Source organism: Aspergillus foveolatus (genome assembly GCF_047715535.1).
Source record: "Aspergillus foveolatus strain CBS 279.81 unplaced genomic scaffold BDW70scaffold_78, whole genome shotgun sequence".
Lineage (NCBI taxonomy): Eukaryota > Fungi > Ascomycota > Eurotiomycetes > Eurotiales > Aspergillaceae > Aspergillus > Aspergillus foveolatus.
This window is the reverse complement of record NW_027396142.1, coordinates 21,420-48,273: the sequence shown is the minus strand read 5'-3', so window position 1 is coordinate 48,273 and position 26,854 is coordinate 21,420. Positions and strand designations below refer to the sequence as shown.

General features: G+C 51.7%; 7 protein-coding genes across 7 annotated transcripts; 3 read left to right on the top strand and 4 right to left on the bottom strand.

Moving 5' to 3' along the window:
* Positions 1–147: 147 nt before the first annotated feature.
* Positions 148–2,701, bottom strand: BDW70DRAFT_143726 (putative MFS transporter). The gene is made up of 11 exons (XM_073738139.1): positions 2,255–2,701; positions 1,977–2,132; positions 1,748–1,922; positions 1,607–1,700; positions 1,467–1,552; positions 1,289–1,416; positions 1,110–1,239; positions 957–1,053; positions 639–908; positions 490–574; positions 148–441 (listed from the first exon to the last, which is right to left on the bottom strand). Exons 1-11 carry the CDS (start codon positions 2,377–2,379, stop codon positions 324–326), a joined length of 1,464 nt encoding a protein of 487 aa, XP_073592019.1. The 5' UTR covers positions 2,380–2,701; the 3' UTR covers positions 148–323.
* Positions 2,702–3,098: 397 nt separating this feature from the next.
* Positions 3,099–4,670, top strand: BDW70DRAFT_143725 (uncharacterized protein). Its single transcript, XM_073738138.1, has one exon. It carries the CDS (start codon positions 3,190–3,192, stop codon positions 4,315–4,317), a length of 1,128 nt encoding a protein of 375 aa, XP_073592018.1. The 5' UTR covers positions 3,099–3,189; the 3' UTR covers positions 4,318–4,670.
* On the bottom strand, positions 4,512–8,184 carry BDW70DRAFT_171558 (glycoside hydrolase family 18 protein; the record flags this gene model as incomplete). Its single annotated transcript, XM_073743251.1, has 5 exons — positions 4,512–7,194; positions 7,245–7,408; positions 7,463–7,626; positions 7,697–7,973; positions 8,020–8,184. The coding sequence occupies 5 exons, from the start codon at positions 8,182–8,184 to the stop codon at positions 4,512–4,514; spliced, it is 3,453 nt and encodes a 1,150-aa protein (XP_073592017.1).
* An 899-nt stretch (positions 8,185–9,083) lies between these two features.
* Positions 9,084–10,939, top strand: BDW70DRAFT_171557 (LysM peptidoglycan-binding domain-containing protein; the record flags this gene model as incomplete). Its single annotated transcript, XM_073743250.1, has 3 exons — positions 9,084–9,137; positions 9,185–10,255; positions 10,331–10,939. 3 exons carry the CDS (start codon positions 9,084–9,086, stop codon positions 10,937–10,939), a joined length of 1,734 nt encoding a protein of 577 aa, XP_073592016.1.
* A 3,364-nt stretch (positions 10,940–14,303) lies between these two features.
* Positions 14,304–15,995, bottom strand: BDW70DRAFT_143723 (tyrosinase family protein). Its single transcript, XM_073738137.1, has 4 exons — positions 15,610–15,995; positions 15,406–15,559; positions 15,255–15,340; positions 14,304–15,192 (listed from the first exon to the last, which is right to left on the bottom strand). The coding sequence occupies exons 1-4, from the start codon at positions 15,714–15,716 to the stop codon at positions 14,517–14,519; spliced, it is 1,023 nt and encodes a 340-aa protein (XP_073592015.1). The 5' UTR covers positions 15,717–15,995; the 3' UTR covers positions 14,304–14,516.
* Positions 15,996–16,847: 852 nt separating this feature from the next.
* BDW70DRAFT_171556 (uncharacterized protein) lies at positions 16,848–18,129 on the top strand (the record flags this gene model as incomplete). Its single annotated transcript, XM_073743249.1, has 4 exons — positions 16,848–17,068; positions 17,119–17,335; positions 17,392–17,569; positions 17,621–18,129. The coding sequence occupies 4 exons, from the start codon at positions 16,848–16,850 to the stop codon at positions 18,127–18,129; spliced, it is 1,125 nt and encodes a 374-aa protein (XP_073592014.1).
* A 670-nt stretch (positions 18,130–18,799) lies between these two features.
* On the bottom strand, positions 18,800–19,819 carry BDW70DRAFT_153527 (uncharacterized protein; the record flags this gene model as incomplete). The annotated part of the gene is made up of 3 exons (XM_073739657.1): positions 18,800–18,965; positions 19,020–19,525; positions 19,583–19,819. 3 exons carry the CDS (start codon positions 19,817–19,819, stop codon positions 18,800–18,802), a joined length of 909 nt encoding a protein of 302 aa, XP_073592013.1.
* Between the last annotated feature and the right edge of the window lie 7,035 nt (positions 19,820–26,854).

The window sequence follows — 26,854 nt, the reverse complement described above, 5'->3', positions numbered from 1 at the left end:
TCAACAGTAACTGGATACCACTAATACCCACTAAAATTGCTGGAGATACGCGCAAAATACAGACGCCGTACGCTACAATAGTCTCGGAGATTGTGATTATTAAGTCTTGTCCGAGTCTTTCGGAGTTAAGCGACCTATACAGGCCTCTGAGTGCAGCGCATAGTCATCCCATTGCCGTAGACGATCATTATATTAGTGGAACTCGATCACTCCCTGAACGAAAGAGAAACCACCCAAGTCCTAGCTAGCGAGGTTCTAATGAGCACCCAATGGACCTAAACTAAATCATCAAATCATATACCAAGTCATCCCTGTATAACCAATTACAGCACCATCATGAACTTCGGATCACGGTCATCGTTATATCCTTCATACTTGGCGTACTTGCCATTTCTTTTGTCCCGGTTGATCTTAGCACAGTAGAGGACATTTAGCAGAATCCTGTATTGCATTAGTATAGAACCCACTGGCGCGGAGACCGACACGTACATAAACCAAGCAAAAACCAACAAGCTCAAGACCACCGTGTGACCCCGATGAAACTGCGGCTTATCCTTGTTGGGGTAGATGAATGCTAAATAGCGGTTAGTACCTAATTACACCGGAAGAAGGCGATGGGGTGTAGATGCGAGACATACTCGCAACAAACCCTCCGCAGTTTGCAATTGCGAGCTGCATTCCCGATGTGGTCGCTCGCTTGTAATGCCCCGCTGAGTTATTCGAGTTCCAGACCAGAATGCATGGAACACTCGCGTACATCCCCGTAGCCATGAGGAAGGTCATGCCGTACTTTGCTTGTGGGGAGGTGATGTCGCCGATCGCCGCGTATCCGGCGATAGCGATGGGAAGAGAGAAGAGCATGATGACGCCTCTGAGTTTCAGGCGGTCAGAGAGGAAGGACATGAATACTGTTTTTCTGTTAGAGTACGCAGCACAGAAGACAGCGAAGGGAATACCTGTCAGCACGGCGGCCACGGCGTACGGTATCACCGTCCAGAGCTGAGTTTGGTTTGCATCGCTCGCGAAGCCACTCTCGTCGATGATTGTCGGCAGCTGTAAAAGAGATTATCAACAACTGCTATCGCACTCGAACGGCATAATATACATACGAATAGACCAAATGAGTACAGTCCGGATAGGATAGCAAAGTATGCCGTAGCCGAGAACCACATCTGAGGCTCCAGGAGTCCTCTACGTACTTCGGACCACGCCAAGCTCTCCTGTTCAGCTGCGAGGGCCCTACTAAGCGTCAGTATGTGGAGTCCTTTGACGACTGGGGCTGACACACTCCTGGATATGCGGATTCTCGAGCTGTATCCTCTCGCGAGCAAATCGGCGCTCGTCTTCGGTCAAAAATGGCGTGGTTTCTATGCTATTCGGCAGGGCAAAATAGGCAAGGCAGCCGCAAAGGAAGGTCTGGTTAGGGCATGTTAGCAACGAACAGAGAGATTCCAGGAATCACTCACCAGAAGACCTTCAATGATCATGATCCAGCGCCATCCTTCTAAGCCACCTCGAGGGCCAATCTCCGCTAAGCCGCGAGCAAGCAGTCCTAGGCGAAAGCATGTTAGGGAAGTGGCACATACTGAAATGGAGGATAACATACCGCCGAATGCACCTGATAGCGAAGCAGCCGTGTAGAACAAACCAATCCGAAGAGCCAAATCGCCCCTTCGGTAGAATGATGAGAGATAGAGTACCTTTTAGAGTCAGCACGTCCTGACAAACATAAATTACACAAGCTGACCATTCCCGGAAGCAACCCGCCTTCGGCGATTCCCAAGAGCGCCCGCACAGCGGCAAAGCTGCCAAAATTGCGGACAAAACCGAGGCACATGGTGATGATACCCCAGACTGCCGTCAGCGCTGGAAGCCATATTTTCGGTGAGGCTTTCTTGATAACCAGGTTGCTGGGGACCTCGCTATAGGTAACTACGTTAGCGGAGAGCGGGCTTGCCGGTTCCAAGTATACGTACCTCAAAATATAGAAGAGATAAAAGATCGTCAGACCGATGTCGTACTGGTGATTTGTGATATTGAGGTCATCTTCGAGGCCGAGAATCTTCGCGTTACCGACGTTGGTTCGGTCGAGAAAGGAGCAAAGAAAGAGCAGTGCTAGAACAGGCAGTATTCTGGGACGTGAGAAGGTACTCGGGCAGTTCAATGATAACGGTTACGATCAAGATAACGATCAAAAACGATCACGACACGATCACGATATCGAAAGAATGTGTCAAGGCAGGCAAGCACTTACCTAGTGTCCAGCTTGAACAGGATCCTCCTGGCCAGCTTTTGATCAGCGTCATGGTCGCCGGTCACGCTGAGCGAGTGCTGCTTGACATCGTCGGCCAGTTCTGCCCGAGGCTTCTCGGGGTCCATATTGGGGGATCAGAGATACTCGTCGTACGTAACAATGGACGCGACACCCGCAGCAAGACGATTGAGACGAGGGTGAGGGGAAAAAGCAAGGGGGAAATAAGCTGCCGATGGGCAAGCTGACCTGGTGTAAGGAAATCCTCGGCCATTTTTCTGTTCGCCGATCAGTAGCGGTGCGTTCGCCTCGACTTTCGAAGCTTGATTTGCTTGACCCCGCATTTGAGGGCAGCCAAGCGTCCGCCCAGACTCCCTTATTGCTCCCCAGATTGCTTGCTCCAAAGCCAAGTGGGCGACACGCGGGACAGGCGGGGGAAGCACTCACGCTGGAACCCAATTGCTAGCCGACAATCGCTAATCCGGACTCACTTCTGGACGCCGACGGACCGTCCTCTTTTTGTCCAGATCTTTGCTTGCCGTCCTGTCCCCATAATAACCCCAACACCCCAACATGATGCATGTCGGCTTGTTCCGCCATGACGAGATCGATCGACCAACCTTCCAGGTTGTTAATGCATTGTGGTCTATATTCTCACAATAATGAGCCTTCGCTAGAACTACACAGGCGGCATCTAATACCGAAGATTTGCACCCAAAATAGGCCAGAATTAAGAAAACTGCCAACACCGTATAGAAACAATAGAAAAACCATACTTCGTAGTACTAAGCAGTTTGCCATTCCTTGGCGTCTTTCCCCTCCCGCTCCCGCTCCCGCACCCGCACCGAATTTACCTACCAGATCGTCCCCAAAGGTTCAATCTAAGCATTCAACGAACGTGACACAAAGCCAAAGCGATATTACCCATTCCAAACATCATGACAACAAACCAGGCCGAATTTTCAGCCTACTCTGACGCCTCCAGTTCTTACTGGCCCCCAGGCTGGAACTTTGCGCGGTTTGCCCGCGCCACACCCGCAGACAACGCCACGCTGTCAGATGAAGAACGCGCGAAAATGCAGGCCGGGTTTCGCGATGTGCTGGGCGAAGAGGGCGTCGCTGAAATGGCACGTGTGGTGTGGCAGGAGCAGTTGCGTGTCATGAGAGCCGAAAAGGAAAAGAAAGATACTGCAGGACGCGCTCCGGCGGTGGCGGCGCCGCCGCCAGAGTGGTTGAAGACTTGGCGAAAGAGGTATCGGAGCCCGAGAAAGAAATGGGGGTTCGTGGGGCTCTGGACTGCTGCTGCTGTCTCTGCGGCTGAGCGGATGGTGGACTCGGGCTCGAGCTCTGGAGGCGTGGAAGAGTTTCAGCGGAGGGTGTCTGAGGTCGTAGGGATTCCCTTTGAGGCGGCTTTGGAGCAAGGACAGTCGGCTGAAGAGGTTGAGGATGCGCGGAAGGCGTTTGAAATCCGATGGGATTGGCTAGATAACGAAGAGGAAAAGAAAGGAGGCAGAGAGGTAAAAGCGGAGGACATGAGCAACACAGAGCTCATTGAGCGACTACGTGCCAGGTATCGCTCAATACAAAAGTCCGGGTCCATCTCACACGGTCAGTCATTGCCTGTATTTCTTGTCGTGTCGCCGTCAGCCGTGACCTCGGTGTTGTCCTTTACCAGCGAAGAGAAGCCAGGAACGACAAGCCGGCGCTGGCGATCCAGAGCGCCGTTTTTGCTGGCCGTTGCGGCGGAAGAGGAGCAGGGTATTGAGGAGGTCGAGGAGGCGGATAGACTGGTTGGGCGCGGTGGGGAGAAAGATTGGTTCAAACCTGTCTTTAGGGTTGCTGTGGAGGTGATGGTGGATGAACTCTGGCCGGTCCTTGATGAGCAGATTACGACGCTGGGGAGGATGACGAGGTTTGTGCAGAGAGCGGAAGTTACGGAGGGTGTATTAACTGGTGGTGATGGACAGGGGGAGGCAGATGAAGATGGGCTGGATGCCATATGGTGGTCGGTGCATACACCGCCGCATCAAATGAGGAAGAGGAGAAGACTCTTCGGTGGCGCCTGAATAACTCCACTGAATATCTTAGAACATGTCCTTTTGTCTTCCTGTGGCCTCTGCCACCTGGTACATATTTGGATTCTACAGCCAGACTGGACACCATTCCATGCCTCTACAGTGAGTGATATCGGCCATATTTAGCCTAGATAGTTTGAAAATCCTCAAAATTATTAACCTAGATATATACAGAAATAAGCAGTCTAGCTGGTCATCTGCGTCACCGGCAAGGCCAGCAGCGTGTTCATATTCGTCTTCAGATCCTGCAACAGATCGCTCATTTCCTTGATCACCAGCGGCGCGTAAGTATTCTGTGCCAGACTGCTCGCCCAATACAGGATCTCCTCGTCTACATATGTCTCGAAGGTGTCTCGCACTCTCTCCACTTGCCAGTTCAGATAATCCGGCATGATCTGCTTCCAGGCATCTTCAAAGTCATACGTGATACCTTGCGTCGCCGCATACCGCGTCAGATCTTTGAACAGGGTCGCGATGTTCTTATACGTTGAACTAAACGCCGCTACCACCTCGGCTCTAGACCGGTAGTTGTGCATGTCGACCACATCAAGAAGAATTCCGACCCGCTCTTGCGGGTTGTAGTTGTTCCACATGGTCCGCGAGATAAAGTCCGCCCCTTTGACCATATACTCCTTGTATACGTTGAAGTCGCGGTCGCAGACTTGGAGGTTCTCGATGAATCGATTCGACAGGCCTGGGTCGCCCGTGCGGCCTAGCAAGCCTGTGAAGAAATCATTGATATTTCCCACCCAGTTATGCGTAAAGGCTAGAGTCGAGTATGTCACAGTAGGCCAATTCTGCTGGAAGATACCGTTGTTGCCGAAAACCTGTGCGAAGGGAACGGCGCCGGAGCGCAACACGGTCCCACTCGGGGTTTGTCCGGCTGCCATGTACTCGAGCGCATTACGGAACTCTTGCTTCTCCAGGACGTGCTCGGTCACCCAATCTGTGTTGCTGGCGAGCGTGCTAAGGCTGGTTATCCCTGCGGCGGCGCAGAGACCCTGTTTGGCAACTGTCCAGGCTCGACCGGTTGCGAGCAGAATGCTGGACGCGCCGGGGTACTGCTGCACCCATATGCTGGATCTTTGCCCATTGGGACCGCAGAGAGCCATTGCGATTCTCTCACGAGCGCCACGGGGTGCTAGGTCGCGTTCTTCAAGGAGAAAGGAGGATGTCTTTAGGACGGCTAGCTGGGATAAGTTGGATGCGAAAGCCACATCTTCGGTACCTCTTTTCTCCTTGAGGAGTGCTGCCAGGTCATCGGTTCCGCAGTCGTAATCAAACACAGCATCCTCGTCGTAGACGTTGGGCAGTTTAGACTCTTCCTCCAACTCGCCGGTTAGGCTATCGAGGTGGCTAGGGCCATAGCAAAGGTTGATATCTGGCAGGTTAGGCGAGGCAGGCTGGTTGGGGTCCGCGCAGCAGAAGTACGAGTAAGTACCTGATCGACAGCCCCAACCGTCCGTGGCAACAGTCGCCTCGCCAGGCTCGCAGCCCGTCTTGCAGTCCGTTGAGAAGTCGAAGAAGAGAGCCCCAATAGGCCCGAAGAGGAGATTCTCCCATTGCACCCAAGCCGTGTTTCCGGCGCGCCATTTGCAGTCCTTCCAGGGCGTTGGGTTCTCGCAGCAGAAGCTCTTGAAACCGCCATTATAGGTGCAGCTTTGCTGCCCGCCCTGCCCCTGTTTGGCCTTTGTGAGTTCGTTGGGGCGGTTATCGTCGTCGTCGCAGCCGTAGGACTGGAAGGAGAAGGCGCCGCCTAGTGGGCCAAGGAGTGAAGGGAAAAACGCACTGGCGGCGCAGATGGGGGCAGCGCCAAACCACTTGCAGGCGTCGAGGACGCCAGTGGACTCGGTCTTGGTGCAGCAGAGCGACTTGTGGCCCGTCCAGCAGCCCTCGGTGCTGGCCGAAACTTCGATTTCGTCGTCGGTGCAGCGATTTTTGGATAACAAACCACAAAACTTGGGACTGCCTTTCCATTTGCAGGTCGGCGGGCTCTTGGATGGGCAGCAGAAGTAACGAGTCCCTTGATTACAGCCCAGCTCAATCCCTAGCGGGTTCTTGTTGCTCGAGGACTCTTCGACAGGGATCAACCCCGAAGGGCAGTCAGCGCCGCACTCGCCCCAGACGCACTGGCTTGGGTCGTTGTTGGCCTTTGCCGCGAGCACAGGGACAGTCAGGTCGGTGCGCCCTGCGGCTTTGGCTAGGGCTCGAATGGCGGTGCCTTTGTGGTCGTCTGTCGAGGCTGCCCAGACCATCACTCCGCCCAGGCAGAGCTCGTTGGCGTACTCCATCTTAGCTTTGAGAGTCTCGTCATCGTCGTACGATACCCACTGGTTTGTGTCCCAGGTCACCATCTGCACGCCAGCCTTCTCGTCGTGCGTCACTTTGGCGCCGCCCGCATCAATGATCTCTTGAATCTCAGAGAACATCAAGCTCCCTGCCGACGCCGAGCACTTACCCGGGTTACCTCCAGCCGAGAAGCCGCAGCCTGGAGTGTTACATGCTGGATCCGAGAGAGTGAAACTGCGGCCGTAAAAGCCCATCCCCATGACAACCTTTTTGGGGTCGATGTCGTTTCTCCAAAGGAGCTCCAGGGCGAGGTCGATCTCAGTGAGGTTCGTGTGTGAGTTAATGTACGGGCCCAGATAAGGATTTGTGCCGTCCCAGGTGCCGTGCAAGTCGTAGCTCATGATGTTGAACCAGTCGAGAATGGGTTCCATGTTCTTGATGTCAAAGTGCTGCAGGTACCAGAACGAGGCGGGGAGGGTGATGGTGAGCCCTCGGTTTCCCAGCACAGCCCGGAGGTTCTTGAGGAAGGATACATAGTTTTCAAAATCCTCGGGGGCGCCGGAGCGCTCTTCTGCTACACTTCTCTCCAATTAATTTATGCTTCTGTACTGAAACGCACAGTCACTTACGGATACTCCCAGTCAATGTCTACCCCGTCGAAGCCATAATTGTCCATTAAGGAGAGGAGAGACTCGAAGAATACATCTTGATGAGTCCTGGATGCCGCCAGCTCGGAGAAGGTCCGCTTTGTGGGTTGATCGGGGTCGTTCATGCTCCAGCCACCTATGGCAATCTATCACGAGCTTGTTAATGTCCATCTTGCGATGAGCAGCTGCGTCTGACCTACCCAAACTTCAAGACTGGGGTTATAGTTCTTCAGTGCCGTCAGGCGCGGCATATACTCCTCGTCAGAGTCCTGCATATTGGCAATCTTATAGCTCTCGGGGTCAATAAATGCAAACGCGTAATTGAGATGCGTATACGCCCCCATTAACAAGTCCTCCGGATTGACTGAGATGTCAGAAATGGCTCATTCATGTGTTTCTCCCCACATACACGCACAGAAAGAGGGAAGACTTACGCCCATTACACTTCTTACTTGTCGACCACCCCTCATAATACCCAATAGTCTTTTTGCTCGCGCTCGTCCCTCCGGGACAATTCGGCTTGGTGACCTGCTCATCGCCACAGAACTCCTCGGTTGTGCCGCAGAAACCATACTTGGAGCAGCAGACGTTGAGCGGGCAGCTCTGCCGCTGACTCCATTGCGAGCCCCAGCCTGGGTCACACTCGCTCTTTGCGCCGCACGTCGAGGTACAGTTCTCGCTGGCGCAGTAGGAGGGTCCCATGCCACAGACCTGTTCCTTGTGAGCTAGGTTGATCCCTTATAGACGACCAACTCACATTGTTCTTCCCGCAGCATCCTAGTTTGCATGGTCTGTCAGGGGAGCAAGAGTAGTCTTGCTGTGCGCTCACAATGGCGAGACAGATGAGAGCTGCAAGGACGCCGATATGGAAGCGAGAACAATACAGCAACAGCATATTGATCAGTTGCAAGTCCTTGGACATGAACTTGTCGCTATTATCCCCTCCCTCATAGCCCCGTCGGCCTTATAGCTGCGAGTTTAAAATATCCCGCCGCCCACACCCTTTCCTGCCTTACCTGAACTGGCCCAACCTCCACTGCTCCCCGTTTCCCCTGCCAACCGTGACCAGCGAGAAGGCCATTGAGTGGAGACCGACCGGGCTTCAAACTCGAGGGGGTACTATGAATAGACGCCCGCATAAAGGATGGAATCCCCTGTCGGAGGGTGGTATTCAAGTAGTACTCTAATCCCAAGAGCGATACCTTTGTGATAAGGACCGCTCTATACAGTACGGAGGTTATCTTGAATGGTAAGAGTAAGACATTCTCGGTAGGCTAAACAGGGTTCCCCTCTTTGCATGCAGGGACCGGGCCGTAAAGCTATGTGATGTGATCTGACCCGCATAGACCGTAAGGCTCAGTCCAATCAACAGGCAGTGGAATCTGTAATGGAGCTCAGACGATCCCATCTTATGACAGCCTCACCGGATGGAGGCCAATAGCTGGCTATAACTTGCAACATGTGAGCATCTGGACTGAAGAGTAACATGCAGAGTCAAGAGTAAGATGCAGAGTCGGGGTAATCTCCGGTGACATCGTCCTTGCAGCGAGGTCCGATCGAAGACGAAAGAAAAGAACTTGATTGGTGTACTGCAAACCGAGTGAATTGATAGACTGTAAAAAGATGATTGCATGGTTCAGTTCTGGAGTGCTGGAAACTCCAATTCCAGATTACCAAGGAGGGGGGAGATTAAAGGCGTCTTTGATGAACGAAGAGGAAAACCCACCTCAGCCAGCTCCTCATCTAAGCATCTACCTTGACTGTAATGTCCAGATAAAGCTGGTGCTCGATACTGTGAAGCCCAGTGAGGCCCAAGTGAAGATGGTGGCCTTTATTGTCTTCTTTCTGCCTCTAGCCCTAGCAGCAGACCAGAGCGTGAGTCTATCCGAGTCATCTGGACAGGAAATACCCTAATACACAAGAACCAGTTCTTCTTCTTCATCAACCAGACTGAGACCCTCTTCTCTGGCGTCTCAGCACAATGCAACCTAGCCCTCTCGGTTTCGATTCCAGAATGCCCGCAAGAGTTGCTCAACCTCCTCGGCGGGAGCGAGTTCTACACCGTGCAGAATGAGACCATCATGGACATTCTCTGCCGTGAGCCCTGCCCCCCAGCCTTGGAGACCTACCGACAAAACGTGCAAGAGGCCTGCGCCAACGATCCCCAGCCGCGAGCCGGCTACCCGGCAACATACTGGGTCGACGCCGTGTCCTCGATGCAGAGGCAGATGTGCCTCAAGGATTCAGCCACCGGCACATACTGCACCCAGTTCCTCGAGCAGACGCTGGGCGATGCAACTGACCCGCAGAATCTGCTCGGCGGGTATACGACAGAGCAGCTGTGCTCGGAGTGTATTGTCGCCCTCTTCACCCATCAGCAGTCGACCCCCTACTCCAACTACGACATCGAGATGGCCAACGCTTGGGCTGAGATCCAGGCCCGCTGTGACCTTGAATACCCCACTGCGACGCCGACTCTCGAGACCAATGTGACCAGTCTAGGGAACTACGCCCCCTCGGGCTACGCAACAGCCGCATGCGTTGGCGGCCGCACCCACGAGGTTATCAGTGGCGACAACTGTATCGACATATCCAAGGCTAGCCGGGTTTCGACGGGGTCGCTGATAACCCTCAACAGTCTGCGAATGGACTGCACTAACCTGCTTCTCGGTCAGACCCTCTGTCTGCCGCCCGAATGCGACGACTACGTCGTGCAGAGTGGTGACACTTGCATCGACATCGCGGCCAAGTTCTCCGGCATCTCGTACCAGCAAATCGTCGCCTGGAATCCCACTATCAACCCCTACTGCACGAATCTCCTGGTCGGCCATAACATCTGCGTCGGCCCGCCGGGTGGCATCGCGAACTTTACCACCGTGCCTGGAGCCACGGCCACGCAGACAGACCTGTATGCCACCGAGACGGCTACCAGGCCGACTTTTGTGGCCGAGGGAACAACGACCAAGTGTGGCAAGTACTATCTTGTGCAGCCAGTGAATGCCCCCTGCCTTTCCTCCAACATCAAGACCCCCTTCGGACAAGACAAAATGTGTTAACACGCAATGCAGGGCGATTACTGCGAGATCATCGCACTCAATCAAACAGTCTCGCTGGAGATGTTCCTAGCCATGAACCCCCATATCGACGACGCATGCAGCAACCTGCTCTCCGGCTTCAACTACTGCGTACAGCCGACGCGCGACTGGGCTGCGACAACGACCTCGCCTGTTGTGCCGCCGCCAACGTCCACTCCGCCGGGCACGACGACGGAGTGTTATGAATGGTACGTCATCCAGTCAGGAGACTACTGTGGTAAAGTGCAGGATCAGTTCGGCATCACTTTTGCGCAGTTTCAGGCCTGGAACCCGGCCCTCGCGGATGACTGCTCTAACCTCCTTCTCGATGTGGCGTACTGTGTCAACGGTGCTGTTCCATCGGCCCCTGCGGCAGTGGCTGCTTCTCGCCGGACCCTGGACGCCAGGACAGAGGGATGCGTGTATGCCGAAGGGTGTAAGTCTGAGAGACCGGGGCGAGGCCTATCCGATATGGTGAGGCCGCGCGGTCCTGTCCAGACTCAAGTGCCGGAAGTTGGTGGCGGTGTGGCGATAGGCTGGCCTGGGGTGAACTCGCCTAAACTACGGCAGCAGATGGGATTGGGGGTTCAATTGGGGATCTGAGAACTGGAATAGGGAGTTATGGGTTGTGCGGTTGCTCTCTCTAAGAGACGAAGTAGCTGGCTATGTAGTGATCAGTTTGTTCATCGCGGCTTCTTCCATTGCACAGAACTCGTTCCTTTCCTTCCCGAAAAAAAAAGAGAAACAAAAAAGTGTTCGCCTAACTTCAGTCTAATAGGGAGCTAAATGTTGCCAGAATGGCTGGCCAGAATTTTCGGAGAGGCGTTTCGGTTGTGGTTGTATAGAAAGATACCGGGCTCCCTCTGCTTGATCATGTTAACACTGCCACAGGCATTGTGTCAAAGATAAGAATGAAGAATCAAAGCTGCTGTAGCTTGATATCCGTCAAACCCTCCCGGTATACCTGTGGTAAGCCGCCTTGCCCAGTCTCTTGCGTTCGGGATCTGACGGCTTGTCATGCAGTAGAAGAATAAAGACGGGAATAAACCGTCTGCCAATTCGCCGGCTCTCCAGCTTTTTAGCACTGCAGCCTCCCTGAAACGCTGAGGAGCGCTCGGAGGGCGGTCAATTCGTTTCTAAGGTCTCCTGCGCTCTGGTGATATCAACCGTCTCCGTAGGATCAAAGACCTTACATGGCTATGAACAAATCCATCTTGCCAGCTCATCTACCATCTGGTCTTTCCGCATCATCCCCAGTGTATCCATGATAGTCTAAACCACTGATTGTGTTTTATCCTCAATGTTATCGATTAATTCAGCTAGATAAGGGTGTAACTGGTGCAGCTTGTGGCATCCAGGGCTAGGTTTGTTCGCGGCCACGCGGAGGGTTTGCTGAAGACGCCTTCTCTTCTGCTGAGAAGTTACGAGTAATACGAAACCCGCGTAGGATGTCGGTTGGGAGGTTTGTATGATTCCAGAGCTTGAGGCCACGTGGGGGCTTGCATTCGCAAGCAGAAGGCTAATAATAGGAGTAGGAGGAGTAGAATGCTTATTATACTGGCTAAGACGGCTAGATGAGTGTGTGAATCAATTCTTCGACGTAGAAAGGGAATGACGATAATTAAAGGGATGTGAGATGCTTTAGAAGGCTAGGGATATTTTTTCCTATGTTTAGAATAGACTGCAACATCTTCCTCTTTAATTTGGTAACGTCTTTCATGACCTGTTCTTTTGAGCCCTGGCTTAGGGCATGATACCAAAAGTAAGCATATGTACCACTCTGCCTGTATGAGGTCTGTGGTACGAGCAATTAGGGTATCTCTAATGTAATTCTGATTTAAATACTGCCACCAAATGCACAAAAGCCGTTCCTTTACAAGTTAGAACCACTAGACACTCCAACAAACAAAATGGGCTTTCTCTAACTCGCCTGCCGATGCTTTTTTGGGGCCGACTTCTGGTCTTCATTCAGCCAGTTTATAGGATTCCCATGCATGTAACCTTTAATCGCAGAACAAATGCGCCGCCGCTCTGCTGATATTTGCTGCTGAGCAAGGCTCCATCCTCATCAACAAGGAAATTACTCCAAGCAGACACAGATTTCCATTGGGAGTCGGTCTTCTGGGCCAAAAACAAGCTGGTTCAATTCAACGGAACATAAAAAAGGAGAGGGCATCCTATCTCGTACGCGGCATTATTGGGAAGCCGATATCGAGCTCAGAGCCGTGAGGGATGCAGTCCACTCTTCCAAGCGTACGAACCAACCGCCTCGCTACTGCTCGTCTTGTGATTCCTTGGGATGTAGACTTACTGCGTGAATATGTGCGGGAAAGGTCTGATATCGATATCTGACGCAGGGGTGCAGAAGTTGAGATGCTTGAAACACTTTATAAAGCTCTGCAAGGCCTGCAATATCTCCCAATAACAGCTTTAGCAAAGGGCCATACCAAACTGATCCGTTGCGCACTTTCCAGGGGCGTTGATACCGATTACCGAAAAGTCAGTACTAAACAACCGCATTGCTCTTCGCAGCTCACAGAGCAAATCCCACCAGTCCGTGGATTATCGGAGAATGGAGCGGAGCCCAATATTAAGAAGTCGCCGCGACGGATTCCCATGGACAGGACGCTTATTGGCGCTCCTGCTGATAATAAAAAAGCAGAAATTGCTTTATACCGTCTCTCGTAGGACACTGGGATCCTCCGACCGTCCATGGCACCGACTCACACACAATGAGAACAGCCTTTTGCCGGCCAAACAGCTATTGCGGATTAACTGCTGGAATTGGGGGATCTCACTTGGTGCGGAGAATTCGAGATCATAAGGACAAGGATCGAGGGCGCGGCAATTCCAGCAGGGACTGCAAGACGGTCCGTTCCTTGGTGGAGATGGAAGAAAGGGCGTTCCATGGTTCGGTCCAGCCTAGAAAGCTTGAACAATCTTAGCGGCTATACTAGGCAGATACCTTATAAAACTCATCCTGTTCGCAAAGCCAGCGTGTTTCTGGCTCACTTTGATTGGTGAGTGTATTTGTTCTCGAGCTAGGGAATGCAAGGCCTTTCGCTCACATACGGTTCTAGTTTATAAAGACGTGGCGAAGCTGCTGGCTCATGAAGGGGTAGACCTGAGCCAGCCTTATGATGATGACTGGATACCAGGATCCTGAGCAGCAAGGAGTAGTACGACCGCTAGCAGTGAAAGGGAGGAGTATGAATTGGTCTGATAGTATGGCTACATACCATTGTTACTAGCAGCAGAGAGTGGCCATGAAGATGTGGTGAGGTGTGCTGGCAGAGACAGGGTCTGATGTGGACCAATCCAATAATTATATCAGAACCAGAATGATTGGCAGCAGAAAAAAGGGAGTGACCTTGATAAGGCTGCTAGAAGAGAAAGGGGTAGGATTGAGCCTTCGAGCCAGTGGACTGGCTGAGGTTTCTGAAGTGCAAGAAGCAGGCAACGTTCTGCAGTGGCTTGTTTTGAGGAAAGAATTATCGACTACTGAACAGGGATACAAAAGTGAAGAATGGACGAGTCGTCCTCATATTTGGTTGTTTAGTTGCTTTGTTGTTTCTAGCGTGAGTCTCACCGATTCAGTGAGGGGACCTGGAATACTAGGTTAATGGATCACTGCTGGAGTTATTATTCAGCAAACCCTGTCAATTACTTCAGGTACTGGTATGAGATTGGAATAGATACTCAACAAACCACTTGCTGTAAACTGAACGGATTCAATGATATACCCTTTCGTAGCCTTCATGGACTATCAGGATCCTCTAGAAGGCCAACCTTGTAAAGCATAGTAAGACACATTTGTTAGTCAGCTTCTCTACACGTCAGGATAATCTTGGCATGGAGATTTGAGTCTTTGATAATGCTGGACAACAGGAGCACACAAGATGAGCAGTCAGAAGAGAGCGGCTTGGTATTAAGTATCACCCATTATGTATCTAAGACAACAACAGGCCAGCACAATAGGGCATTTAAAGCGCAAGGAAAGAGCTGGTATCGAGCAGATAGAGTACAATAGATAAAGAGCGAAAACAATCCAGAAAGCTTACGCTATTAGCTCGACACACAGATGTCATATGTACAAACCCTTGCACGCTCGTCTAGACGTACGAGAACAGATGTCTCTATGCAACAGCGGGCCGAAGAGGAAGGGAGGAAAAGCATCACCTCAAGCAGTGTCGTAGGTATAGCACAGAACATCACCATTAGTGTTGAGAAGCTGCTCAAGGGTAGCATTTCCAGCAAGAGCGCCAATGTTGACTGTAAAGTCAAGAGTGACATTCTTCCCACTGTAGTCAAATGGTTCAATGGGGCCACCGACCTGGTGAAGACGTGTGGGGAGATCCTGCTGCTGCCACTCCCAGAGAATGCGGTCCAAGTTACCGTGGTGTAAGTAGAAGAGGGGGTCACCGGGACTCTCGTACTGGTTACCGAGAGTTCCGAGGACACCGCCAGCACCAAAGTGACCACTGCCGTGAATGTTGGGCTCACTGAAGTCAGGGATGTTTTCCAGGGCTCGTGCGAAGGATGTGTAGTCGGGCTGGCTCTGCACCCAGTCGACGAGGCTCTGTGCTGCGAAGCTGTTCATGATCCAGGGGATGAAGTCGCGCTTGAGGCAGCCGCCGCCACTGTGATGAAGCTGGAACTTGTCTGGCGTGAAGGGACCAGTCTGGACGCAGCCACCGCCTGTATGACCAGTGAGGTTGAAGGGGTTGTCTGCTGGATCGGTAATCTCAACCCACGCTCCATTTCCGCCGAATCCGGTATCTGGATCGAAGATCTCCGTCTCGAAGATAGCGGTTGACGAGAGGTTAGTCGAGGCATCAAGCGACCAATTCCAGTACCTAGGAAATATCACAGTCAGCACTCGTTTCTACGTCTGACTCCAAAACAACCGGGAACTCACGGCTGGGCACCGGTATATCCACATTCCTCGCGCAGTGACTTCTCGTAAGAAGCGACAAAGTATCGATGCCAGAGGGCAAAGTGGCCCTGAGAGTAGACAGTGATCAGCGTGCTTGGCAAGGAAAAGTAAAAAAATCCTGCAGGGGCCTTACCACCCAGTGGATACTTGGGGTCTGATTTGAGTGAACAGCTTGGAAATCGTCAAAACGATTGGCGGTACCTTCGAGGCCAGATTTGGGGTCCAGAGTAGTCAAGCATTGGACGGCCGCAATGTACTCTGCCTTCTCATCGGCACTCAATTGTCTCCTAAGGATGTGTTAGCACTGCCAGACGCAGAAGCTATAACACAGGTTTACCATTCTTTGCGCACAGGGGGGTTACTGCACGTTGTACGGCTCCTATGGGGAACACCGGAAACAAGGTGTAGAAGCGCCAAAGAGAAGAGGACCCCGGCGAGACGCATCTTGAAAGTTGTCTGAAACGCTGAACTACGGCTTGAGGAGTTTCCAGTGCCACATGGGAGACCGATGGCTTTTTGAATATAATAATCGGGTTTACCGGCTATGGCTTTTTCGGCTTGAAGCTGGAAGCCCTAACTACCGGGATCAGTGCCACGATGGGACAATGTCGTCGAGTCAGCTAGTCTCGATTAGCGTTGCACCGGCGTGCGTTTGGTGGGACGCAGGAGGGCAATCCCTGTCAGGCTATCGGGCTGTCCAATCTCTAGTTGCGCGTGGCGCCATAGTCAGGATCCATCTGTAAAGTGCAAGACGGCTGGACCGGTGGGTTCCACTTCGATAACTTCCAGATTTGGCTCGGCCTCGCATCGTCAAGTCCATGCTGAAGTTTGGTTATCCAGACACCGCTCGTTAGATGCGATTGAATTTGGCAGGATCACATTAGTTGATAAATCCTTCTCCAGGTTGCAAAAGTTCTCGAAACACTCCGCCCCAGCGTGTTGATCGACAGTGACATGGTCGTGTTTGGCCCCTTGGGAATACCGACCAAAGAAAGAGCAGTGACCACGTGGAGACTGGCAAGCATCGGTTAATCTGGGCCACGAATGCCTCCAATCGCGATTGCAGACACGACCAGATAGTTGTTTGTAATATATTCCTTCGAGATAACTTCTAGCATCGGCGAAATCATCGGAGATTGCGTCCTGAAGACTCGAATCGATCCTGCGTGACACCTCAATGTTCGCCCAGACCTCTATGCATATGAAACACACTCACCCCATTTGGCGCTTGCCGAGTCTTCAGAGCCCTTGTAGTGGCTGTAAGTGGGCGAGTCCAGGGCCGGGGCCCTGGGACTTATGCAATAGCTTGAATAAATTGTTGTCCATGTTATGACGAACATTTTAACCCTGATCCAGAGTATTCATTTCTTTTTAACTTTTTTTCTTCGTTCTCGAATCACCGGTGGCGCATTGTTTTGTCACCTAAGACAGTGTCAGAGACTTGATGCCCCTTTGCTTATTAGCCCAGCTAGACCCTAGAAGACCTTCGGGAAGGGAGGCAATTGTAAGTGTTATCGCCCTCTTCCTGTGAACTGAGCATATGCAGTCTGCTCAAAATCTTGCTCCTGTCGAATCATGGCATACATCTCGGCCAGCCATGGCTCGTTGCAGCCGGTGTTCCTCATTGTTATGAGCATTCTGCTGTTCCTCTCGGTCGTCACCGTCTCACTGCGGCTGTTTTGTCGGGTTTTCCGCGTCCACAAAACCGGCATTGATGACTACCTCATCGTGGCAGCAACGGCCGTGACCATCGGAATGGGAATCATGAATGGATTCCATGTCGCGGTAGGGACAGGGTACGTTGCGTTTTCTCACTGCTGTCCAGTTCCTGGTTAACGCGTACCAGCCAGCACCTGAAATACTTGGACCTGTCGGTGGTCCTTGTACCCACGCTCAAACATTGGTATGCATACCAATTGGTCTATCCGATCACGGTTGGGCTCGTCAAGTTTAGCATTTTGACACAGTATTACCGGATATTTGAAATTAGAAACTTCAGAATTCAGGTTATTGTGGTCGGGGTATTTGTTCTGGTCTATACCATTGTTTGCATCTTTGTGAATGTGTGATTTTTGCCCTGCCCTGCTTATCCATTAGAGATTGCTGACAAGCCGTCCAGGCCTTTGAATGTCACAGCAAGCCTTGGCGGGCATGGGATCCCTCATTCCCTGAGGGCTGCAACAATCTGCCGGCGACATATTTTTCGACCGCGGCTATAACTATCTTCACCGATCTGGTGATTCTCATCATGCCAATACCGCAGCTGATGAAGCTTAGCATCCACCCGCGAAGAAAATGTATGTTTAGCCCAAGGGAGCAACTGAGAGTACATCTGACAATGGCCCCAGACGCTTTGGTAGCCATCTTCTTGACAGGGACATTTGCGTCCGCTGCATCGATCGCCCGTCTGAACGCTTTGTACAAGTATACAGTCACGGAAGACGTTTCGTACGATGCCATTCTGATTCTTCTCTGGACGCAAATCGAGGTGAACGTCGCCATCATATCCGCATCCGCGCCCTCTCTTCGGCCGCTATTCAACCGTATCTTCAAGGGTTCCTCGTACGACCGGCCACGACCGTCAAACTCCCCGTATCCGGGATACGGCACGTACGGACATGGCGAATCACATTATCGACGGACAACCACACACGGTAACACCCACGGTGCGATTGAACTCACTTCCCGCGATGACGACGCGAGTCCTGCCGCCGGTGTACATGGGGTGACCCGATCTAGCTCGCGAGCTCGAGCGTTGGTTAACGACGAGACCAGTAGCCAGGAACACATCCTTGACCAGAACACAAACATTGTGAAGACGGTGGTGATTGAGATGAAGAGCGAGGGTAGGAGGTAATCTGTGCGAAAGATCGGGTTTACATAATGGAGAAATGCGTGCGTGTACATCTATCTGACTGGTGTTTGGGTTAGGAAAAGGCGTTGAGGTTTCTGCGTAGGGACCAGGGTATGATTGATGATCTAGAATAGACTTGTAATCAGTCCAGGAACATATCCTCTTGAAATAATCGCTTACCTTTCTATCAGACTAGGAGAACCCTGGTTTTGGTGACGGAAGATTCGCGCTTAATCGCTATCGTAAAAGGAAACAGCAAGCTGATGAGCCAAAAAGGATTATTAGAAATGAGGTCCTCTATACGATATAATGATCCGCCGGGAGCATCCACAGATCGACTATCAATATTTTCGTTCTGGTCTTGGGCGATCGATCGAATCTTGCGCGGACTGGGCTGTGGAGGGAGCGTGGTGGGTAAAGTGCGGGTCGGCTGCGAACCGAAGCTGGTGGCCAGAGTTGATGCGGGACGGTGTACTGAAGAGCTAGGGACCTGGCTTTCAGCTTGGTATGCATAAGATAAAATATATCATTAGGAGTATATTGTGGGCAATTAGAGCCAATGCTAAATTTTGGAACTAGAGTATAAGAGTAATGTAGATCCGCAAAGCCCATAACTTTTCCCGGGGTATCATATCCAGATGTCATTAAATAAGGCAAAGTCTGTTGCAAGCTATCACCGCCGTGAAGAAAACCATCTTGAATGCCGCGGTATTGGTGGGAGAGGCTCAGTGCGAGTATTGATATTCCGATACCGCGCGGGCGTAGAGGAAGGACTGAAAGTCGAAAAGGATTCCATATGGTTATCCTGGTTCAATTTTCTGGAAGACATGGTGTCGATCCTGGAAAGGTTTGTGTTAGCAAATATACCTTCAACATGTCTGCTGGGCACGTACAGCATCACTAGCGGGAACAAACACTCCATGGTATATGCGAAGCGGTCGATTTGCCCAGCGACTGTAGTTGCGGACTGCGAGGTGACTTGCGACGAGTAGGTCACAGCGCGCGTGATTCCGATGAAGCAGAGACTCGCGACGCGAATCTCGGTTGTACGAAGAAGATACCGGAAAATGAGTCTGGTAGAGGAGATTTTGGGGGAGACTCGATAGGCATTATGGAGGAGACGAATGAGGAAGAAGGAGCTCCAAGTTTCCACGAGGGCGATCGTTGTGAAATATCCGACATGAAGGTAGCCGATCTGGTGCTGGTACGGCCCGCCGGAATGGACGGTATCGACACCGCTGACGATATTCAATATCCGATAGACCAGGATGGTCATACGAAGCGATATGATGGCCACCAGGAGGAACCAGAATATGCAGAGGAAGATGGTGCGCGCGGTTCCGCGGAGGGTATGGACCAGGATCTGGTAACTGTAGAAGGAGAGGCCTGCCTCTTGGATCTAGAAGAGAGGACTAATGAGTCAAGAGCAGAGGGTACGAAAAAGCACTGCGCTTACCAGCCAGAAGAAGTCGGCAAAGCCACTTGCTACGGCTCTGTTGGGGATTGGATAGTGGGTGGCATAGAATGCGTAGTAACAGGCCCCGTTCGCTATTGCGCACGAGATGGACACCACGATTGGAATATAGGTCAATGGGCTGGGGCGACTGATGAAGAGAGCCCAGACGCCGACAAGAGTGACAAAGAGCCCAATGCTGCTCAAGATGGACCAGCTCAACTCGAAGTATGTGGCCATGGTGAGATGAGGATTAGGCTGGGGGTACTTGGGATCCATCTTGACTGGCCAACCCCCAGCGGAGCATCTGCTGCTTGGGGTTGATGATGGGAGTCTTCATGCGTGGTCGAGATAAAAGGATCTCGGGAGAGAACAGAACGATGATCATCAACGAAAACGATGACTGATATACGAAGACTGAACTCCTGGGGAAAGCGTCTGCCCCCTGCGGAGGTGAAACACTGGTCGCGTGTTGATCACACCCCCCGCAAATCTCATTGACGGACTAATTCCAGATCGAGGTCGTCCCGTCGAATCAGACACAACGAAAAGCCGATGTCGCGAAAACCTTCTGCTCCGAATGGAAATGGTCTCCGTCAGTGTCCTTGTATGCCCCGTACTCATGGACGGAGTTCATGTGGAGGAGGGGGATGAGGAGGAGGTGGTGTTGGAAGAGTGGCGACTGGCCAGACTGGCGGGGATCGAGGCTCTGACTACCTCGACCCGGTTCGTCCGCAATATGGTGTCCATATAGGTACGTGCACGGTGCACATTTTCTAGAGTACACCACAGAGTACATTATAGACAGAGAAACCTGTTGAGAATCACTCTACAGCACGTCTACAAAGTATCTGGAGAGACAAAACACGTATCCCCGCCATGGCTCTCCATCGAGTACCCTATTCACATCTCGCGGCAAGTTGGCTTGCATGCAGCGATACGGAATACGGCGGGCGGTCTAAGTGCCAGGTCTCGGGGAGCTCGCAACCAGGTCCAGAAGTCACCCTCTGAACTATTAAGGTTCAGCCAGGATTGACGGACCGTGGCTTCAGGCGACAGCGAAATCCCTGCACTTCCAATGGACGGGGGTGTTTGGGACCACAACTCAAAAGCTCGAGGGCCGGCAAATACCCCGGGCTCCAACCTCATCTTCCCTAACCACGGCCCGGAGCCCCAGTTGGAGAATGGATTGTGTGGAGTGGTCGGGTGCTCTCCGAGAACCAGAGTTGTTGGACATCTCGAGTCGTGACGATCTGGGTTGAACTTGGACTGTTCTCAGAACGGGTGGGTACCGCTAGTACTGAACTTTCGCATCCGGCGCTTGAGGCCAAACCCTGGTCAAACTAGTAACTGGCTATATTAATACGTCGTAATACACCGTGTTTCGTAGAGACTTACCCAATAGATTGCTGTCCCGTCGAGGAGGTCAACCGAGATTTTGCCTGGCTTTCTCGGGCGGTATCGGGGTCGGTCAAGCCAACACTTCAAGGCCTCATAAATAATGCATCAATAATGCCGTAACGCAGGTCTTCTGGACTCCTTGCAATTTGCTGAACCGTATTTCGTAAACCAAACGAGAAGGCAGACTCGAAACCCGATTCAACCGATTCAGAATCCACTTCAAAACCCGACCGCGATCGCGCCTGAAAGGTCGGGTATCCATCTCCCACCAGAATCCAGTGTGTGGAATGGCGGACACTGTGCGAGGCTGATTCCGGATGGCCCCCATGATCACAACATAGATGCAGCGCGGCTTTCCAAGTCGCAGCCGTCATGTTTTTCCGCGCACGTGGCAAAGCTCTTCGATTATTGCCAAGTCAAGATTCAGTCGTCTGGATAGCCCGTCTTCGCATCTAAGTCAGGTGGCGTCGATTGAGCTGAGGTCTAGCGGCTTGGCTTGGAGTGCGTCGGCTCCGAGGCGGCGTCGAGACCGTCTGCGCAGTGGGGCGCGCGCATGGTCTGATGCCGCAGCCGAAGGCTCTCGGATAGGCTTCCTCTAGCAGTCAACCAGTGGTGATTCGAGTCTGGACGCTACGCAAAAGAATCTTATTATTTCTCCTCGACAGTGCATTAGGAGTTCACAAAGATCATGGGAGATTCTCGCTCGGCTGGGGGATTAATCTACGGCAGGCTCTGAGAAACGAGACCAATATTTGGAGACGCCGAGGCTCGAAGCCTCGACAGGCCTGGCCAGAAGAAAGGGCCAGAAAGGGGTTAAGGTATGGAGTCCCTGACCGGATTCCTGATTATTCGTGTTGTGGCCCTGCTACGAGCCGCGATATTTTCTGCGAAACTGCAATTTCGAAATTAGACCCATCCGATGCTCGGGCATTGCGTGGACTGGTTTACTGTTCAATATACTGATTGTTAGCAGAAGTACACCTGGGGCCGCAAAAGGGTGGAATCGGCGAGTCCATACACGAGTCATTGAAGTCCGAACATTCAGGCATACCAGGGGTGATTAAGCCTTCGGCCGTGAATGCTGCGCAGCATGGACGCCGTAGTAAGCAGTCTGGGTTCCACTTGCTGTGGATAAACCCGCTGTCAAATCATCGCGGATCCCTTGATCATCTCAGCCGGCGGGAATAACGGTTGTGGATATTGCCCCAAGTTCCCACAAATGTACCGGCCGACGCATATGTTCGGTCTTTCTGCGTTCCTTGCCTTGGTTGAATTACTCAAACTTCTCACCGGGTCATGGCTGGAGATAGTTAGCACCGAGACTGAGAGGCACCTACACTGAGAGGGTTCCTGAGTCGACGGCGGGCATGCACTCACAGCAGAATCGCCAGCCACGGTATGTTCGCATCAACTTTTTGTCCCTTATTTTTTCGGAGTGGAATGGTAGATCTGATCCTGCTGCAAAATCACGGATAAATCAATGATAGAGGTATTGCTGAGCTTCGTAACATGAAGACATGGTCTGGAGGCGCTGTTTTGGAAGCGATATCAATCTTGACTCGCAGAGCTGATCAAGTACCTTGATCAGTCAACATTATAATGCCACTTCCAGCCATTAAGGGCGCAAAAAATCAAGCAATACTATTAGAATCATCCAGCATATTTGCGAAGCAATCAGGTAGCAAATACGGGTAGGTCAGAGGCAAACGCCCTGCTGGGGCAGAGGTCGTGGTACCAGATTATCCTATGCTAGCAAGCGAGGAAGTTCAATAAGAGGGATCCGTTGGCTTCTCATTCCTGGGATGTGGTGTTGTTTGGTTAAAGGACCGCAAACCAGGCAGCATACTGCCCTCGAACCTATCTCTTCGCGCCGAGTTCACTGGAACAGGTGGTGCCAACGTAGCCCTAACTCGGGTATAACGGCGACAGACTACGCGGTTTGTTTTCTTGCCAAAGGAAATAGGGACGTGTTCCATCTGAATAATGATACCGTCTATACAGATTATGTCGGTCATCGGGGTATGAAGGCTCTCCTGCAATCGAAACGCTTACGATTCCAGGTCAAAGGTGCCTTCGTAAGCTGGCGGTTTATACGCTGGGCCGGAAAGAGTGAATTATGGCAGTGCAATTTCTGGGACAGGGGAAGTCCGAAAGTGGTATGCCGTAGAGGTATGAAACAAAATCATTTGCTAACACAAACACAGCGTAACTGTCAGCAACTGACGAGAGACGGCAGTGTTGCGGACGAGGCGTAGGCCCGGCGCTCGTCAGGAGAATTCTGGGTAATGAGACAAGAGAAGCAGCACAGAAGCCATCGCTCTCAAATTGCTGGTAAGCAAGGCATGAAGATGCACAAACCGATGCACTATCTCCAAGCTTATGCCCCGAGGGCGAGTCGTGAGATCTGCCCAGTCAGCATACGAAATTACAGTCAGCAATCGAAGCCAGCGTCAGCTGAATCACCAAGCCTCGAGCTACTCGAGACCCCTGGAGGCTCACTCGGGAAAACCCGCCTCGCGAGGTGGTCTAGAATACTCATTGGCGCGGGGATACCTGAACAGTATGCCGCAGAACATGCTGTGGGACATGCGCAAAATTCTTTGTTTAGGTGGTTTAATGAGGTCTAACAAGATCAACGCCTGATACTGGCCAAAGCTGTCGTGCGCTCTCAAAGGCGAGTCGTCAGCTGGGACGCGCATGCTGTCCCAGCCTTGTGGAAGTTGTGGCACCAGACTGGGCCGGGCCCGAAGGGTGCCGCATCCCCTCCATTTACCAAAATAGGTTAACCGTGAGATCGGCGCGCGATATACTTTCGGTAATCGGCAGAAGGTATATCTGACAGGGCATATCACTTACAACTAATAAGAAATTGAGCCTGACAGCCATCTTATCCTTCTCGGCCCATCGCGACTAAATATAGGGCACTGGCTCGAAAAGAAGCTGCACCATCGAGGACTCATGACTGATGGGATTACCCCTAGCTGCCCTTGTAGCTACGGGCCGGTCCAGCCGGTAAGCATTCCTTTGTCTCGACTCTCAAAGGGATCCCGGGCCACCGAGTGACCCGTCAAGCGAGTGGAGAAAGGATTGACGTAACAAGCGCTCAACGGCGAGGCGAGGGGAGTTCCATACCCCTGCATTGTCGGTTACCGTTTGCCTGCGGACGAAACCTGAATCACCGGCAGACTTCGACAACTTCCGCCCAAATTGCAACGGGGAGGTCAAAAGTTCGTGCAACCAGGGATTCATCGCACCTGGCAGCGCGAAAAGTACCAAGTGCCATGCCGTGCTGCTTGGGTTTGAGCTTCAAGGATGTGGTGTAGCTCCAGTCGTACCCAATCCTGATCAACCGCCACCACCCATATTGAGAAGACGATGAGGCGGTTTTCAAATCGGTCACAGAGCTGAAATGTACAGACTTTGTTTGTGCCACGCATAACTCAGATTCCGCGGATGCCACAAATCCCGATTCGCCAATCACATAAACAGGCAAGGGACCTAGTCTCAACGTTCAAAGAAACTCATACGCGATACTTCGAGAAGGTCCAGAAGGAGTAGATATCGGACGCTCTGTAGAACCAACAGCCGTGAGCTCCTATGGACAGACTGTCAAGGAGCCGCTTTGAGTGTATTGTCGAGCGTGGTTCATGACTGATCCTTGATCAACGAAAATCCTGACACTATAAACCGCGAAGCAGTGGAGACCACGCTTTTTTTCTCATTTCTTGCAGCGAATGGTCTCAGTATTTCTCGGGCGGTTGAATGGTTGAGAGGTTTCTGTAAATAGCGGTGAATCTGGGCCAGAGTTCCAGCAAGGGTTGGAATAGAATTCAGTGTTTCTTGACGCGCTCCTGAGAAGGGGGTAGGACTGATGTTATGCCGTGAATGTCTGGATTCTATTCTGCACCGTTGTAAGGATCAATGGGTGTTTTTTGGATCACGGAAATAAATCCAGGTACCTGGTTAGATGTGACTCAGTTGAGATGATTGGAGTACGAGGATACCGATTTTTGATGTCTCAAATTTGTTGCTTGTCAGCGTGCCACTTTTCCTTCTTTTTTTTTTTTTTTTAATTTTTATTTTTTTATTTTTATTTTTTTTCGAACACTTATCCATTTGCTTACTTATCTAGTTATTTATTTAAATATCTATTATGTATAATTTGTTACTTTTTGGCGACGACGGCCTGGCAATGGGCAAATCTGACGTTAACCCTGCGGCAATGATATCGTTAGATCTGCGCTCCAAGTGGCTATTGGTCGAATCAGTGCCCACAGGAATGGACTTGGGATGATGCTAATATCTCATGCTCGACCCCGAAACTTGGAAGCAAGCGCTGGGATTCTAGACCACGGCCCGTCAATGCTGTCCGCCCGTACGGTACCAGATGCAGGAAAGCGGATGCCCTGGCGTGGGGGGTTCGATGGCGATCATCAGGCGTGTCATCAATCCGGACTTTTGGGAATTGAAGCAATCCACTGAAGCGAACAAAGAGGAAAAGCCAATAGTCCAGAGTGCGTTTCGAGTTCCAAACGGGACGGGGAGGCAGCGGCAAGCCAAGCCACAACATCTGTTGTCACACCATCCAAGGCCAGCCTACACCTACATACACCACTCTGAGCTGCCGTCACTGAGTTCCAACACACTCGCGTCCTCAACTCGTTCTGAACCTTCGCTCGATAGAGTCTCGTCTCTCTTCGATCCTTGAATCAATTAATACACCCACGTTTCTCGTCGTTCTCTCAAAGTTTCGGCTATCGCTGCCCAACCTCACCAGTCACCGAACGTCCCATTACCGAGACTTGGGCGTGCATCCGCGGAAACAACTGGGAGATCGAGAAGACCAATAGGACTGGGGCTGACATGATTCAACAGGCTGTCACAGGGCTTAGAAACCACAGCAGGAAACTACGTGTTCATGCTGCGGCAGCGGGTTTCCTACCTGCGCCTCTGAGAACCAATCTGGACAGACCTCGCCGATCGTGTGGCACAGCGATAAAGGTGTCAGATGGTGGGACCGTTGTTTCGAATACTTCGAAAAAAAACTCTTTGTCGCATGCCGCTGCGAGAGGCTAATTTCGTCGCTGCCTTGGATATTTCCGATTTATACACAGCATCGGACGCAACTGCAGACTTTGCGGATGGTATCCGATTAGACTAGAACGCAACTCTTCTTGGTGAGTGCACGACTTGTCGAGGGTGTACGCTCTTTGTGCTTAGTTTCCCTGAGTCATTTTGTTCCATTGTTGGATTGGGCATTATCGGCCAGGCTGACTCCGTGGTGTATAAAGGCGGTTGTGTTCTCTGTTTGTCAATGGCTTCGAGACGAAAACTACTCATAACCTTCACCCGCTTGAGCTTACTCCATCTGGACCCTTTGAGAAAACTTCAAATCTGCACTTTCTCGAGAGATCTGGTCCCACTCGCGGCACTATATCGTCTTTCTAAAGGTTCCAACCACAAATTGGAAGGCATACTCATCAACTCTTGAAAAATGGACAAGAGAAACACCAACAACAACAACAACGGCGGTTCTACCAGAGCCAGCAGGCTTTCCGCCCAAGACCTTGCCCGCTACCAAGCCGAATTGATCTGGATGCACAATAGGACTGTTCGCGAAATAAAGGAAGCCCAAGGCACGTTCTGTTTCTACCTATAGTTCCCTACAGTCCGGTCTAATATTGCCTGTTTTTACACAGAAAAGGATGCGCGAGAAGCAGAGCTGAGAGCGAAGCAGTCGTCTCAGGAGACTAGGAAATAGGCCAATAAGCTATGAGGTATCAGGGTAAATTTATGCGGGCAATATGGACTTGATTGTGATATGTGACTTTCTTGTTCCTTGTTTATGGCGGCATGGATAATGGGGTACTGGGC